The sequence below is a fragment of the Suricata suricatta genome, chromosome 3 (assembly GCF_006229205.1).
Source record: "Suricata suricatta isolate VVHF042 chromosome 3, meerkat_22Aug2017_6uvM2_HiC, whole genome shotgun sequence".
Lineage (NCBI taxonomy): Eukaryota > Metazoa > Chordata > Mammalia > Carnivora > Herpestidae > Suricata > Suricata suricatta.
Window position 1 is genome coordinate 133,539,685 of NC_043702.1, and position 18,193 is coordinate 133,557,877.

The following is an 18,193-nucleotide window of genomic DNA, read 5'->3' on the forward strand; positions in this document are numbered from 1 at the left end:
TAAAAATGAATTATTGGGACCTTATCAAGATAAAAAGCGTCTGCACTGCAAAGGAAACAATCAACAAAAGTAAAAGGCAACCAACAGAATGGGAAAAGATAGTTGCAAATGACATATTGGATAAAGGGCTGGTATCCAAAATCTATAAAAAACTCACCAAATTCCAAACCCAAATAACAAATAACCCAGTGAAGAAATGGGCAAAAGACATGAATAGACACTTCTCCAAAGAAGACATTCATTCAGCCAACAGACACATGAAACAATGCTCAATGTCACTCATCATCAGGGCAATACAAATCAAAACCACAATGAGACACTACGTCATGCCCATCAGGGTGGCTAAAATGAACAAATCAGGAGACTATAGAAGCTGGTGAGGCTGTGGAGAAACGGGCACCCTCCTGCACTATTGGTGGGAATGTAGAGTGGTGCAACCACTCTGGAAAACAGTGTGGAAGTTCTCAAAGAATTAAAAATAGAACTATCCTCTGACCCAGCAATAGCACTGCTAGAAATTTACCCAAGGGATACAGGAGTGCTGATGCATAGGGGCACATGTACCCCAATGTTTATAGCAGCACTTTAAACAATATCCAAATCATGGAAAGAGGCTAAATGTCCATCAACTGATGAATGGATAAAGATGTGGTTTATACATACAATGGAATACTACTTGGCAATGAGAAAGAATGAAATCTGGCATTTGCAGCAATGTGGATGGAACTGGAGGGTATTATGCTAAGTGAAATAAATCAGTCAGAGAAAGACAGATACCATATATTTTCACTCATATGTGGATCTTGAGAAACTTAACAGAAGACCATGAAAGAGGGGAAGGGGAGAAAAAGTTACAGAGAGGGATGGAGGCAAACCATAAGATACTCTTAAATGCTTAGAACAAACTGAGGGTTGATAGGGTTTGGGGGAGGGAGAAAATGGGTGATGGGCATTGAGGGGGGCACTTGTTGGGATGAACACTGGGTGTTTTATGGAAACCAATTTGACAATAAATTATATTTTTAAAAAAGACTATAAATGCCATGAGAACATATGCTGCATGTTTAATACTGTATCCCCAGCACCTGGCAAAGTTCCTGCTACATTGTGGTTTCTCAAAAAGTTAAATAAATGAATGAAATAATAAATGTGGTAGTGGAATAAATCTATACTACGGACAAATAGTTTTGTAAAATATAAGATCTTGCTATGCTTTAGCAAGACTAGTCATTCTCCACCATTGATGGCTCTGTGAGCAGAAGTCACTGGACTCACATCCTTTCTAAGCAGGGGTGAGCCTAGCTTTGTACCCAGGACCTGGAGTTTGCAGGCATAACACAAAACGCCAACCCTGCAGCTTCTTATCTGGGGTAACTCCTGTGTCTGGAATGTCAACAGGAAAGACAGTAAATAGAGAAGTGACTTACTTTCCCTGGTATTTTGTACTTCCAGGTGAAGATATTCTTCAAATTCTTGACGATTACTGGGATTAGACATAAATCTGCGGTACTTGCAAAAGCTCTTAATAAGGCTAATCATTTTCAGCCAGCCTCTCTTCTGGGAAAAGAGAGAAGGGTATGCCATCTTCATCAGTATAGCTTCTGTTCAGTGAAAGCCTACTATGCCAGAAACTTGACATTCATTACATTTAATCCTCACAATACCTCCTTTATGAGAAATAATCTTTAGCTCTTATTTAAAGATGGGGAAACTCAGGTCAGAGAATTGTAAGCCTTCCCTAAATTAAGTGGATAGTGGGTAGAAGATTCTGTCTTTACCTAGGAATGGGGCCACTGGCAATGCTCCATCTAGTGCCATTTTTCAATGGTAAGATTTAAGACGCCATGATTAGGAGAGAGAGTGTGAGAGCCAAGCACAGGAAGAAAACAGGAGTCAGAGGTAAGTAAAACTCACCAGAAGAGAATAATGGCTTGGGCAGATTTGAAGTGCTAAAGAATTAAGAAAATGAGTAAAACCATCTCTAATCATTAAAAGGAGGAAAAATATAATTACACGTGCACCCCCCCCAAATGTATTTTATCAATTCCTCATCTGTTTCATAATGCCCAGTGACCATGGTCATTCATGGTATCCTGACATAGAGTTGACTCATGCATGGAAGAAATAAAGAGGAGAAAGGAAGGAGCAGAAGTTATCATATCTGGAGTACAGGATCAATGGGCATAGATGTTATTTTCAGAAATATCTTAGCATGATTTTGGGAGTCAGATGGAACTGGACTCAAATTTTTCTGATATTAATAAACTCTACAACACATCGAGCAAGTGGTTATTTAAAGGAAGCGTGAATTTTTTCCCAGTTCATATGAAGAGACTTTCCTGAGTAACATTCCTATCTGGGGGAGCATGTTTCTTAGTGGAGGGGGTCTGAAGTACACTGGGATTTACTGAGAAACTTCTTTGTAAAAACTGTATTATTGCCATTTCCTTACAGAACTATATTTTGGAAAATTATATACTGTCAACTAAAGTGCTTTTGTGTGAGCTGGAAAAATATTCCTGTCTCCTCTTTGCTCCCTTTTCCTCTCCTCCCATGGAGAAAGAATGGGTTAAATAAATGATATATTTGGAAGGAGAAAATGGACGTGTACTGCTGTTGGCCTTCTGCATTCTCTCTCTGGGAGTTGCTTATTTGCAGGATGCTTGTATTTAGGCCTGCCCTTTGTCATTCATAAGGGGTTCACTCAGGTAAAAGCAGGCCTAAGCTGTTCCATTTTGCCAGTGGCTGGAGCTGTAACTAAGTTTAATTGACATGCAAAGGATTATTAAACCCATTTGGCATCAAGGCCAATCCATGTCCTTCAAACTAGCTTTCAGCTGTTAAAACAGTTACATTTTGGGGATGCCTGGGTGGCTCAGTTAGTTAAGCCTCTGACTCTTGGTTTCTGCTCAGGTCATGATCTCACAGTTCATGAGTTTGAGCCCCAGTGTGGAGCCTGCTTGGGATTCTTTCTCTCCTTCTCTCTCTCTCTGCCCCTTCCTCCTCCTCCTCTTCTTCCTTCTCTCTCTCTCTGTCTCTCAAAATAAATAAATTAACTTTAAAAAGTTTTTAAAAAACACTGACATTTTGATCTCCATGTATCTGACCCCTATGTCTATCACTCAGTTGGTTCTAATCACAGAGTGAAGATAGGGATTTTCTTAAATTCCCACTGTAATAATTTCTCTGGGCCTCAGAATATTTTTGTAAAATGTGAATTAAGAAACCTCTCCAAAAGAGTAGTTGATTTGGTGAATAAATAAGCTAACAATGAAACTGTTTTGCATGGCTGACAATGCCTAAGCAGTGCTTTTCTTGTCCCCCGTGTCTTGTCTTCACTGTCTTTCTCACTGACCTTAGATTCATGTAGGTAAGTTGTTGTCTTTGAGGGCTTCTTATAAGTTTGCACTTCAATATGGCTTTCCTGAGGGTAAGGTGGGAACAGCTCTTGGTAATCTTTAAACCTGTCAAAAGGAGACCAAGCACATCACACACCTGGTACATAAAAGGTAACAGTGAAGGCAAACCTATCTCAGCTTTTGAAAGAAGTCTAGAAAATGGAAATATTCTTCTTACAATTTCAATCCTTTGCTAATGTCAGCCTATCCTTCCTAATCAATACTGTACTGTTCTTTGTACAAGTAAATGACCTGCAGTGTGGGAGTGTGTGCATGAGTGTGTGCACATGCATGTGCACAGGTAGGTAAGTAGAGGATTCGAGATAAATCTGACTTTTCTCTTGTAGGGAAACTCTGGCAGTGAACTTTGGCATTTGAGATTCTTTGAGTACTACAGCTTTCAGAAGCCAATGAGCAGGTCCAGAAAGAATCATGGCCTTCACTGATCAATACTCACCACTTTTCTTCCAGAGATTTCATGACATAGCTCTGCACCATTAATAATGTAGCTGTGCTGATATGACCCATGCGAGAGATTTCTTGGATAACAGGAGCATCACACTGCAGTATTTCCTCTAAAATGCAAGAGAGAAAAAGTCTTCATCTTCCTGTCTACCATTTCTGAGGTAGCCAGTGTGGTTTTTTATCTTAAGAGTCTGTCCCTTATTCTCAATCTGGTTAGACTCTGAACTCTCCACAATTTGTTTGAAAATCCCAAAAGCATGGTTGCAGAGCAAATACAGCCCTGATTTACTTCCATTCAAATTCCTAAGATGAGTGCTTAAGGGGAGAGAAATATTTAAAGGACTCATCTCTGCAGCTAGTTTAAAGTTTTTTATTTAGGAAGAGAGCAGAACAGTAAAGGATTAATGTTAAACTGCTGGGGTAAATGGGGAATCCAAGATTAAATAAGCTTCATGAGGGCAGTATAATTCTCCAGGTGTTTAGAGACTATTTTGTTAATGAAAAAGACTTGAAAATTTATCGAGGACAAGATCTACATATTTTTCTTTGTCTTCTTCCTGAGGCTCAATAAATAAATATTTCTTACAAGTAAAGATTTGCCAGTTTTACCACTCTTTTTACTTTCATAAAATTTACAACGTGATCTAGGTTACCACAAGCAACCACACACACACACACACACACACACACCTGTTCATTTGTGCTAAAATAAAAGGCTTTACCTTCATCAGTTTGCTATGGATTTGTTTACTTTGAGGATGGAATTATGCTCACCTCTCTATTTTTCCTCCAGAATTATAGGTCAATACTTTACCTGCAACTTTTGTTTCTGGCCAACATGAATTTACATGGGTCATATTGCCCTCCCTCCATAGGCAAGAAAACAAAACTTATGAAACAATGATTTTCAGGGAGACAGTTTTCTCCTTCCCAGTAAAACTCTGTCTACAACCCATAATTGGTGGGAACTCCAATTTTACATGTAGCTAACTCTTGCTTTTATATCTAATTTCTGTCAAGTTGATTTAAGGGTCAGATAACTTGAGTTTGAGTTCAAGTTCTCTGTGTTTCATATTCCTTATTAGTAAAATGGAGCTATTCATTCCTACCTTATAGAGATTAAATAAGATCCTGTTTTCAGTGTTGAATACAGTTAAATAAGAGGATATATTTCACATATAAATACAAGTGTCTTACACTGGCTTCTCATACTAGTAGTATACTTTGAATTGATTATTGTTGCTCTCTGCTTTTACTGTCCCTTTAGATCTTTGTCTCATTACTGCTTGTGTGGCTTCTGCTCTATTCTGCTCTTTCGGGGGACTCACATGAGGCAGGTTTTCCATCAAAATCTTCTCCTAAAATACTAAAGGGAAAAGGAAACAATATCAAAAAAAAAAAAAAAAAAGAAAGAAAGAAAGAAAAAAAGAGAATGCCTACCAGCAGGGACTTTGCCATGGAAGAAAGTCTTGATTATATTTTCAAACAGAGACTTGTAAATTTTTTCATTTGTCTCAATACTGAGCTTATGCATGGCTATCAGGAATTTCAAGGGGCTATCAGCCTGTTGTTCTTTGAGGAACTCCTTTAAGTATTCCAAGTGGCCTGTATTTAGGAGGACTTCTGTCAAGTTTCTGGAAAACAAGAAAGCATCACTGGTGACCCTGGATTCTGTTCTAAGTATGGGATGCGGAAGGGCATCTCCCAGACTGTGGGGCCTTTAGCTGTGTATAAAAAACAGGGTGAAAAAACTGGTTACTATTTCCCTAGAGATAAATTTAAAATTTTATTTGCACATGTATGCCAGTGTTTATAGCAGTGCTTTCAACAATAGCCAAATTATAGAAAGAGCCTAAATGTTGATTGACTGATGAATGAATAAAGAAGATGTAGTTTCTATATATAATAAAATACTACTTAGCAACGAGAAAGAATGAAATCTTGCCATTTGCAGCAACATGGATGGAATTGGAGGGTATTATGTTAAGTGAAATAAGTCAGTCAGAGAAAGACAGATATGTTTTGACTCAAGTGTGGAACTTGAGAAACTTAACAAAAGACCATGGGGAAGGGAAGGGGAAAAATAGTTACAAATAGAGAAGGAGGGAATCATACTGTAAGAGACTCTTAAATACAGAGAACAAGTTGAGAGTTGATGGGAGGTGGGGGAGAGGGGAAAATGAGTGATGGGCATTGAGGAGGGCACTTGTTGGGATGAGTACTGGGTATTGTATATAAGTGATGAATCATAGGAATCTATCCCCAAAACAAAGAGTACACTGTATGCACTGTATGTTAGCCAGTTTGACAATAAATTATATTAAAAAAGAGTAAAATAAAGTAAAATATAAATGTAGACTTCTACTTCCATTAAAAAGTAAAATAGAAATTTACATATTCACCCTAAGCTTGGTTCAATCATTTGATAACTCTAATGCAGAAGGAGAGGTATTTTAAAGGAGATAATTTTTTTCAAGGAAATCCTCTTTTTACATCATGCATTTAAAGCACCTCCTAACTGGCAGTCATTTCAGTGAGGCAGAGCATGAGTGATCAGTTGTTATTGATCAAAATTTCTAAATGTCTTTTGCTGACTTATTCTTCCACATTTCCTTAAATATAGGTGCCCCTAATGTTCAATCTTCAAATTTTTTTACTTTTGCCTTATGACTCCCCCCCACCCCCTGAGGAATGTCTGCATCCTCAGGGTTTCCGTTTTCATTAATATGAGGAAGTGGCTTCATTTCATTTCAATTTTCACTGATACCATATCTCTAGTTCCCATGACTTCCACTTCAAAGTTTCAACTGCTCTTTGAACCTTATCTTCGTCATAGTTAATATTTAATAATAATATACACATACCCACATGTTGTTCAACTTACTCTTCTTCCTTTATTACCTATTTCATTAAGTATGATGTTAGCTCTCAGGTTTTTTTTTGTAGATGATCTTTATTTATTAAAACTTTTTTTTAATATTTTATTTTATTTTTGATACAGAGAGAGAGAGACAAAGCATGAGAGGGAGAGAGGCAGAGAGAGAAGGACACACAGAGCCGGAAGCAGGCTCCAGGCTCTGAGCTAAGTGTCAGCACAGAGCCTGACGCGGGGCTCGGACCCACGAACGTGAGATCTGACCTGAGCTGAAGCCGGAGGCTTAACCGACTGAGCCACCAAGGCGCCCCTAGATGATCTTTATTTATAAGAGAGAGTATGCTTCTATCTTAAGCTTTTAGATGGATTTTTTATGGGTGATGAATTTTTTAAAACGCTTTTCATGCATCAATTGAGATAATCATGTGGAGTATCTCCCCACTTTATTAATATGGCATATTCTATTAGTTGATTTTACGATGTTAAAGCAATTGTGCATTTTAGGATAGGATTTGTAGGATAAATCTCCTTTACTTTACTTCATTAAACATAATGCTGACAAGTCTTTGATAAGTCCAACATCTAAATAACTTCAGAGATAGCTTCTATTGCTTGCTTTTTCCTTCTGTGTATGAGTCATACTTTCCTGAGTGCTTTTTATTTTGGTGGGGGGAGGGGTATTCTCATAATTTGTTATTGTTCTTTAAAGTTGACATTTTACATAAAATCATAATTTACATAGTTCTGAAATTTTATGACAGGTTTGTCCAGTATCAACATTACTTTTTTTTTCTAAGTGAGTGAGAGAGAGAGAGAGAGAGAGAGAGAGAGAGAGAGCGCAAGAGAGAGGGGTAGGGAAAGAGACTCTTAAGATTCAGTGTAGGGCTGGATCTCACAAGTGGGAGATCATGGCCTGACCCAAAATCAAGAGTCAGAAGCTTAACCAACTGAGCACTTAGGTGTCCTTTTATCATTGCTTTTAGGGGGAGACAATTTGTGATGTTCTTCCTCTACCATTCCAGAAGTTTGACTCTTCCTCTTCAGTGGTTTTAAAATCTTTATCTTCCCTTCCATTTTCACTCCCATTGTTTAATTCAATGTTTTTTTTAAATGTATGTTTATTTTTGATAGAAGGAGAGAGAGAGAGTGCAAGAGTGGGAGGGGCAGAGACAGAGGGAGGACCCAAAGCAGGCTCTCAGCTGCCAGTGCAGAGCCAGGCATGGGGTTTAAACCAACAAACTGTGAGATCACAACCTGAGCCAAAGTCGGATCTTAACCAACTGAACCATCAGACACCCCTAATTCAAGTTTTTAATATCATTTGTATGAACAACTGCAATAACCTTCTAACTATTATTTCTGTCTTCAGTCTCTGATGCTCTGACTCCTCATATATCATTACTACCTGTGCCCAGGTAATGTTTTCTAAATCCATATAATAGGTATTTCTGGTACTCTTTTCCAACAAACCTCAAGAAATTCTCATTTCCAGCCAATCAATACAAATTCCTTAATAATTCTTTCAAGATTTTATTTCTGTTATTTGGTCTCAATCTGGCTTTCTAATATTATGCTTTATGTCTCTTCACCCCATGCATTGTATGCTTTAACACCACTGGACTATTTTCATGTTTTTAAGTTCTTTTGCATTTTTAGTTTATATGTTTGTGTCATTAGTTTGGAAGGTTTAGCCCTACCCTCAAAATACTCTCATTTCTTTGCACATGACATGAAATTGTACATGTAGTTTAGGGTCTCTTCTGATAGTCTAACTTTTCCTAATCCTAACTCAAAATTCCTTCTATTTCCTATACCCTTATAGCAATTATCCAATATTTTATCATAATGTTTTAAGATGAGCCTTGTAAGGGCAAGGAATATATTTCATTTTTGTAACATTAGTGTCTGTGACACAGTATATGTTCAATAACTGTTTATTACATTGAATGAGGGATAGGGACAAGGTTAGAGAGAAATTCAACTGCAGTATCCATGGGGCATTCTGCTTTGGTCTTAACTGAAGACATAAGACTGGACTATAACAGTTCTGTGATACTTAACCAAATTGGAGAATAGGTATTTCTGTAGACACAGTGGAAAGTGGTGCAAATTTGAACAGCAAAAGAAATAAATGATTAATGGTCAGAGAACAATTTCAGTTCCTTCAAGGGCAGGAAGATCTATCCAGAGTATTTAGAAGAGAGAGAGGACTTATCAGCCTCAATGAATGTTATCAGTAACTGAAAGCATACTTCGGAGAGCTTTCTCTATGCAAAATATTCTCCTAGTGACTTTGACTACCAAGTCTGTATGTGTTACTGCATCTTTATTTTCTTTAAGGACTTTTCATATACCTAGTCATTACTAGGTCATTATTGAATAAAAAATAAATAATTGAATGAATGGCATGGCCTACAAGAAAATCATAGTCAAGTTGAGAAAATAGAAAACGTACCTAAAAAATAAAGAGCAGTAAAAGCTAGTACATGATAAGTGCTTTGTGGTGTATTTTAGGGATTTAGTATTCAGAGAAGAGGGAAGTCATAGCGACATACATCTGAAGAACTTTTTATGTAGAGGCGGCACTTGTGGTAAGGTAAGTAGAAAGAAGTGGACACTTTTGGAAAAAAAGGCCGCAGAGTTTTTTCCTAGAAGTGAGACCTTAATAAGGTTTAATCTAGGATTGATTATAAGAAAGAGAGACATGAGATAAGGAACCAGTTAGGTTACTACAATAGTACACAATACAGAAAAACAAATAAGCAAGCATATGTGTACAGAGATGTTTATTATGGCAATATTTACAGCAGTGAAAAATTAAAAATAATATATTGTCCATTAAACAGTTCATAAATATGTTCATTAAAAACATGCTACATCTATACTATGAGAAAAGGTAGAACTATACATACTGACATAAAATATTATCCATGATAGTTTTTTGAGTTAAAAAATGTGATTTTATAATATATACTGCATGGTGTCAATTTTTGAAAATAAATAATTGGTTTAAAATACAAAGTGTGGGGGTGCCTAGGTGTCCAACTTTTGGTTTCCGCTCAGGTCATGATCCCTGTATCATGAGATAAAGCCCCATATCAGATTCAGTGCTCACAGCATGGGGCCTGCTTGAGACTCTTTCTCTCTTTCTCTCTCTCTACCCCTCCCCTGTTCTCTTCTCTCAAAATAAATAGACATTGTGTGTATGTTTATGATATATGGGGAAAAGTTCTAAAAAACCCATATACAGAAGGATAAGTTTAGCATTAGACATGTTGAGATTAAAGAGGGCTCGTGTCTGGACACTACTGTGTACCAGATCCTGTGTCTTACCTGGGTCGTAAAGACGGCTTCCTCACAGCAGTCTTTTTGTAATGGGACATTTTCCTAGGTGCCGATGAAACCTTTCTTGGTTCTCTGATAATTTCCACGGCAACATCTAATGAAAAAGTCACAACATTAGGGAATACTGTGTTATAAGAACATTTCAGAGAATAAGAAGGGACAGATTAAAAGGATATTCATCAGACATTGAGTGCATCTGGAAAAATCGCAGTCCCCACAACTGCCAACATCTCAGGCCATGACTGCTGAAAAGAAATTTAGTCCAGGCCGTGTTATCTAAGTCTGCTGGCCATTAGGCCAAGAACTCACCTTCCTCAGAAGACTGCGGAGACCAAGTCTATTTTTTTTTCTTATTTCAACACCAAATTTAGTCTATCATTCCCCCAGTCAGCCATTTTGACTAGATCATACTCAACATGACATTCAATCTGCATTGACACCTCTGTGATCCCACCTTATGCCCTTTCACTCTGGAAGTCCTGCTGTGTGATCAGCAAACCCTTACAGGGTCTTGACCTCTTTGTTAAGAATTCCCTCTATCTTTTTACTTTAATTGAAATCATTCTCTTTCAGGAGAACAGTGCACCCACTGTAAGCTTCTTAAAAGGTATTATATCGCACCATACACAGTTTAGAGTGGGTATCTGATTCTCTAATGCCATCTAAAAACCATTGTTTCAAAAAATATATTAAGACATTACTACTGAAGAAAAACAGATTCCAAGGATCTCAGTATTTTAGGAGACCCCTCTGAGGTGAGTATTGTAGAAGAAAATATAAACTATCAATTCACTAAGGGCAAGGATGGTATATTACTTCTCTCACACTCCAGAAGTGAGAACATGTCCTAGTTACATAGTCAATGCTTTAAAATGTTTATTAAATAGAATATACTCTCACAGAGAATTTTTGTGTGGTTTGGTAATACTTTCAGTGATGGCATACAAAAAAAAAAAGATTGAAAGCAATAGAGGTATATACTGGTTCTAAAAAGATGCAGTTGAATAGGTGAGAAAATAAAATCAAAACTGTAGAAGACTAGATACAAAAAAAAATTCACACAAAAGAAACTAAAAATAAAAACCTTCTAATACAAACACTTACAAATGATGAATTAAAAAAATAACATTTTAAAACTCATTGTAAGCTTATAAAAAATTAAGAAAAAAAAAACATAGAAATAAGAAACAAAGAAGATGTTAGAAACTAGAAATGTAAGCTCACACACTAGAGTGTTAGTGTTAATAATAGGTCAGAAGACAAAAACCACTGGCCTTTAGAACGTGGACAAAAATCCTGGCATTGCTTTTATTTTCAACACACTTATCAATAATGACAGTTGCTACTGAAAATTTTAACAAAGCTTTTGGCAGACTCTCAAAGCAAAAGAAGGCAAAATCACAAAACAGCAAAGGAAAAAAGGCTCTGATAAGTACCCCAGTCTTTTAACTGGGATCCCAAGAAGTAAAGAAAACCAGAAATAGCTCATCTATCATTAGGAATAAAAACTGGCTTTGTACCAACTCAATCCCTAAATCGATTAAGGTTATTTGAATGCTATTTGTATTTCAGATACACACCAAAATCCTCTCTGGAGGAAAATAACATTAGTGAGTGCCTCAAATTATCTCTACAAATTTCTTACCAACAATGTTCACAAATAAAGCAGAAATAAAAAGGTATTTGAAAAGTCGTGGCCCAAAACTAAGGGGAAAAAATTGATAGTTGAAATAGGCATATGAAATACAAATATGAACTTTAAAGTTACTATTATTAAGATAGTTCAAGGAATTAAAAGGAGGAAAATACCAACATAGACTGAATATCAGACAAGAAAAATATTCTAAAAATTAAAAATTTAATGACTAAAATTAAAAATCAATAAATTGGTTTAATGACAAATTCTACACAACAAAGTGAGAATTAGTGAACTAGGTTTTAAATCAAAAGAAAATATGCAGACCGAAACATATGGAGAAAAATATGGAAAATAAATAAAAAATCACATAAGACAAGCATGTAGCTATAATGTCAAAAATATATGTAGTAAGTTTATCAGAAGAAGAGAAGAAATAAAATGGAGCAGGACAAATATTTGAAGAGATAATTGAAAAATTTCTAAAACTGACAACTGACATCAAGTCAGAAATTCAAGAAGTCCTGAAATCACAATAGCATAAATACTTAAGTACATCATAGTAAAATTGCATGAAAGGAAAGAAAAAAGAAAATATGGGGGAAGAGTGGAATGAATAAAATAAATACTTCCTCTTACTAAATAATTTCAGTAAAGACTTCAGACTGACTCCTCAAAATGAACTAAGGTAACATATATCCAGTAAAAGCAGTAATTTAAATTAATCTTTAACATGTCAATGATGCATTTTGAAATCTATACAGTATCCACTGAAAAGAGAAAACATGTAAAAATAACACATTTGGGGCGCCTGGTGGCTCTGTCTTCGGCTCTGTCTTCGGCTCAGGTCATGATCTCACAGCTCGTGAGTTGGAGCCCCGCATCAGGCTCTGTGCTAACAGTTCAGAGCCTGGAGCCTCCCTACGATTCTGTGTCTCCTTCTCTCTCTCTCTATCTCTCTCTCTGCCCTTCTCCCATCATGACCTCTCTCTCAAAAATAAATAAAACATAAAAAAATTTAAATAATAAAAAATAAAAAAAATACATTAGCACAAAGAATATATAGAATTATTAATCCAAGGAACTTGTAATATTTTAAAAAAAAGCTAAAAGGAGGGAAAGGGAACATAAAACAGAAGGGACAAATGGAAAATAGTAAGGTAGCATTTAAAACCTAATACATGAGAAGTTACAGTGAATGTAATCAGACTAAGTACTCTAATTAAAAATTTTTTAATAATTGTTTATTCTTGAGACAGAGGGGGACAGAGTGTGAGTGGGAGAGGGGCAGAGGGCGAGGGAGACAGAGAATCTGAAACAGGCTCCAGACTCTGAGCTGTCTGCAGAGGCCCTGACACAGGGCTTGAACTCATGAACCGTGAGATCATGACCTGAACTGAAGTTGGATGCTTACCTAACTGACTAAGCCACCTATGTGCCCCTAAATACTCTAATTAAAAGGCAATGCTCAAATTGGATTTAAGAAAATGAAAATACTAACAAAAAAAGATTCTGCTTTAAAGAGTCTCACTTTAATGATAAAAGAAGGAGATATTAAAAAAATAAAAGAGTGGAAAAGGATATAACAAGCAAACACTAGCCAGAAAGAAAAGTGATGACTATAATAATATTAGAAAGAGTAAACAATAAAGTAAGAAGCATTAGATATAATAAATTGCTCTATCAGAAAGCTATAATTCCAAATTTGCTTGTATCTAGAGTTGTAGTCCCTAATAATATAAAGGAAAAACTGCAAGTCCTAAAAACAGAAAGAAAGAAAGAAAGAAAGAAAGAAAGAAAGAAAGAAAGAAAGAAAGAAAGAATTAAAGAAAGAAAATCCACAGAGTGGAGGATTTAAATTTTTCTTTTGGTAATAGATACAAATGTAAACTAAAACTATCATTAAAGATAGAGAATATCTGAATATAGTCAAATACACCTAATTGCAAATACAGAATACTGCATCCAACATTACATGCTTTATAGATAATTAATTTAACAAGAGGGTATCACAAGCAACTTAACAACATATTTGAAATTTCAAATGAAATCAAGTTTGTAGAAAATACAATATATTAAAGTGATGTAAGAAGAAAGAGAAAGTCTGTAAAGTCCTATATATTTTTAATGAAATTAAGTTTGTAATTAAACCCCTCTCTGAGATTAAGACAAGAGTGCTTGCCACCGCTATTTCTATCTGAAAGGGTAGTGGAGGCCCTAGTAAGAACAAAGAGGGGGTGTCTGGGTGGCTTAGTCAGTTAGGCAGCCTAGTTCGACTCAGGTCATGATCTCATAGCTAGTGAGTTCAAGCCCCACTTTGAGCTCTGTGTTGACAGCTCAGAGCCTGGAGCCTGCTTCAGATTCTGTGTCTCCCCTCCTCTCTGCCCCTTCCCTGCTCATTCTCTCTCTCTCTCAAAAATACATAAACATATTTTTAAAAGACAATGAGGTAATGAAAATAAGTCAAAAGTATAAATATTTTAGAACAATTATAAAACTCCTTGTTGGCAGAGGGCACAATTGTGTATATATAAAAATCAAACAAATTTGCAGACAAATTTTTAGAATGAATAATTTAGGAAAGTGGTGGAGCACAAGACAAACATGTAAAGATCAACTGTATTTCTATATGCCAGACACAGTTTAAAAATGAAACTTTAAAAATTATACTATTTGCAAGTGTATTAGAAAACATCAAACACCTTGAAACAAATATAAAGCTATAAAATAAAATTACATGTAAAACTATAAAATACTATTGAAAGAAATTAAATAAAACTTAAATAAATGGAGACATAACCTAACTTTTGGGGTTAAAAAGTATAATAGGGGAATACCTGGGTATCTCAGTCAGTTAAGCATCTGACTCTTGATTTTGGCTGAGGTCATGATCTCATGCGTTCAATCCCTGCATCAGGTTCTGCACTGGCAGTGTGGAGCCTGTTTGGGATTCTCTCTTTCTCCCTCTCTTTCTGTCCCTTCCATGCTCTCTCTCTCTCTTTCTCTCGCTCTCAATAAATAAATAAACCTTAAAAAATATAATAGGGAATGACATCATAGAAAATGATAAATAGGGAGCTTCAAGGATCCATCTTCCATAAAAGCAACTAAAGATGTGCCCAAAATGGTCAGAATCATGGCTTTATAGGACTCTGGAATCTAGTCAAAAACTTAACAATGAGTGAAAGCTTAGAGAATAAAGAAGTGGCTGCATCTGGTAAGAAAACACTGCGGATTTTAAGTTGTCCACCTACCATTCCTCCATTCCACACCAGTGGTGGCCATATGCCAGCAGCTTACATTCTTGAGGAAGGTTGCTATTGCCAAAGGTAGCAGTATGCATCTAATTTTCAAAGAATGTACTTGTCACTTGTGAACTGAGGTTGTCTGTTGGCTTCCTGAAGTATTTGTACAAGGACTAGTCTTTGTTTTGCTCTCTTTGGAGTGGTTTCGGGGCTGAGATGCATCCCATGTGACATTTGCTGGAAGCATTTAAAGGCAAAAGTACTGGCTATATTAGCTTGAGACACCAGACGGACACAAAGTTGGGGAAAGGTGAGGTTACAAAAGTAGATACGTGGGGTATTAAGGGCTTTAAAAATTCCCAGACATACCGGGGAATTAAAAAACCTATTCATATGCTCAGAACTAGATGCATGCTCAGAAATTATGAGAAGACCCACAACTATCATGTCTGGCTGAACTTCAGGGTCCAGGCAAATGGGAAATTAAGGCTAAGGCAGAGTTGTATATGACCTGGCTGAGCATCAAAAGAGTAATACAACACAGAGCCAATCTGCAAAGACCAGTAGAGTAATTTTTCTTATGATTTCTTCTCCTTTCCTTTCCTTTTCTTTCTTTCTCTTTCTCGTTCCCATTCTCATTCTCATTCTTTCTCTTTCCCTTCCTTCCTTCCTTTCTGACATTTAAGGAGACTATCAAAGCACTAGTTGGCCATAAGGTAACAGAACACAGATTTCAGTGGTCACACATAATAAAGAACACAAGCTTTACAAGAATAGTTGAGAAAAGTCTCACACACACACACACACACACACACACACACACACACTCCTACAACCTACAAAAGCAGCAACAGCAAACTTGAAGGAGAGGGGAAAAATCTGATTTTGTCACATTATGATGCTCAATATGTCCAGTCTTCAACCAAAAAAAAAAACAACAACAAGAAAACAAACCCTGAGTCATACAAACAAACAAACAAACAAACAAAAAACCCAACCCACATATGGCCCATTTACAGGAAAAAATCTATATTAGCTGCCCATAATAAATCTGGTCATTGTACTTATAAGACCAAAATTTTAAATCTACTGTCTTAAATATGCTCCGAGAGATAAAGGAAAGCATGAACAAAGAACTAAAGGAAGTGAAGAGAATGGTGTCTCACCATATAGAGTATCAATAAAGAGATAGAAATGACAAAAAAAATCAAATAGCAATTCTGAAGCTGAAAAGTATGATAATTTTGAGTTAAATGAAATTGAAAATATCACATGCCAAAATATACGGGATGAAGCAAAAACATTGCTCAAAGAGAAATCTATACTTGTAAACTCAGATATTAAAGAAAAAGATAACAAATCAGTAACTAAAACTTACACCTCTAGGAGCTAGATAAAGAGTAGCAAGCTAAACCCAAAGATAGCATTAAAACAGAATTATAAAGATTAGAGTGGAAGTAAACAAAATAGGGAATAGAAAACCAATATAGAAAATCAACAAAACTGGGGCATCTGGGTGGCTAAGCATCTGACTCTTGATTTTGGATCAGGGCATGATCCCAGGGTTGTGGGATTGAGCCCTACTTTGGGTTCCATTCTGAGCATGCAACCTGCTTAAGACTCTCCCTCTGCCATTCTACCCTGCTTGCATTCTCTCTCTCTCTCTCTCTCTCTCTCTTTCCCTCTCTCTCTCAAAAAGAAAAGAAAGAAGAGTAAAAAAAAAAAAAAAAAAAAAAAAGTCTTTTCTTTGAAAAGATCAACAAAGCTGATATTTAGTTAGATTGACCAAGAAATAAGAGAAGACTGAAATTACTAAAATCAGAAATGAAAGTAGAGGGGCACCTGGGTGCCTTAGTTGGTTAAATGTCTGGCTGCCGGCTTCGGCTCAGGTCTTGATCTCACGGTTCGCAGGCTCGAGCCCCATGTCGGGCTCTGTGCTGACAGCTAGCTCAGAGCCTGGAGCCTGCTTTGGATTCTGTGTCTTCCTTTCTCTCTAACCCTCCCCTGCTCCTGCTGTCTCTGTCTCTCAAAAAAATTAAAAAACATAAAGAAAAAAAGAAATGGAAGTAAAGACACTACTACCAACCTTATAGAAATAAAAAAGAAAACATTATAAGCAATTGTATGCTGATAAATTAGATAACCTAGATGAATGGGAAAATTGCAAGAATCCACAATAATCAAACAGATTCAGACTCAGAAATAAAAAAAAATTTGAATATACTATCACAAGAGACTGAATCAGCGATGAAAAATCTTCCAAGGAGGAGCCAAGACGGTGGTGCAGTATGGAAGTCTTTTTTCTGCCTCACCTACATGAAATACAGCCAGATCAACACTAAACCACCCTGTAAACCTGGCAAACTGATTTGAGGATTAACACATCAATCTGCACAATCTGAACCAAAGAACTCAGCAGATACATGGTGCAGAGAGGTGAACTAGGGGAGATAGGAGATGCGGAGTGCAGGGAGCTGTTTTTGCTTGAGGACAGAGGACGGAGATGGGGGGAGAGTACGGGAAAAGTACCCCCAATGAAAGTAGCTAGAGAAAAAGTGGAGGAGGGGAGGTGGAAACAGCCCCAGGGATTGAACTAAAAAGGGAGAAAGGAGAGGGTTTAAATTCTATGTACACTTTCAGATCACAATATTATCAAACTTGAAATTAACCACAGGAAAAAGTCTGGAAAACCTCCAAAAATGTGGAGGTCAAAAACCACCCTACTAAAGAATGATTGAGCTAATCAGGCAATTAGAGAAGAAATTTAAAAATATATGGAAACCAATGAAAATGAAAATACAACAATCCAAAATCTCTGGGATACAGCAAAGGAGTCCTAAGAGGAAAGTATATTGCAATCCAGGCCAATCTCAACAAACTAGAAAGAGCGCAAATTCAAAATTTAACAGAGCACCTACTGGAACTAGAAGGGAGCAGCAAGAGCACCCCAAACCCAGCAAAAGAGAAGAAATAATAAAGATCAGGGCAGAAATAAACAATATAGAATCCCAAAAAACAGTTGAGCAGATCAATGAAATGAGTTGGTTCTTTGAAAAAATAAACAAAATCGATAAACCTCTAGCCAAGCTCCTCAGAAAGAAAAGAGAGAGCACCCAGATAGACAAAATCATGAATGAAAATGGATCTTTTACAACCAATCCCTTAGAAATACAAGCAATCATTAGAGATTACTATGAAAAATTATATGCCAACAAACTGGACAACCTAG

The 18,193-nt window shown here is 36.5% G+C and overlaps 1 protein-coding gene across 1 annotated transcript in view; it reads right to left on the reverse strand.

The window, feature by feature from the left end:
• RGSL1 (regulator of G protein signaling like 1) overlaps window positions 1-18,193 on the reverse strand; it is an 86,647-nt gene that overhangs the window by 22,456 nt on the left and 45,998 nt on the right. The window contains exons 11-15 of the mRNA XM_029933104.1: window positions 10,072-10,177; window positions 5,304-5,497; window positions 3,856-3,973; window positions 3,356-3,464; window positions 1,428-1,557 (exon numbers count right to left, since the gene is read on the reverse strand). Coding sequence (XP_029788964.1) covers window positions 1,428-1,557; window positions 3,356-3,464; window positions 3,856-3,973; window positions 5,304-5,497; window positions 10,072-10,177 — 657 coding nt within the window. The remainder of the gene's footprint in view (window positions 1-1,427; window positions 1,558-3,355; window positions 3,465-3,855; window positions 3,974-5,303; window positions 5,498-10,071; window positions 10,178-18,193) is intronic.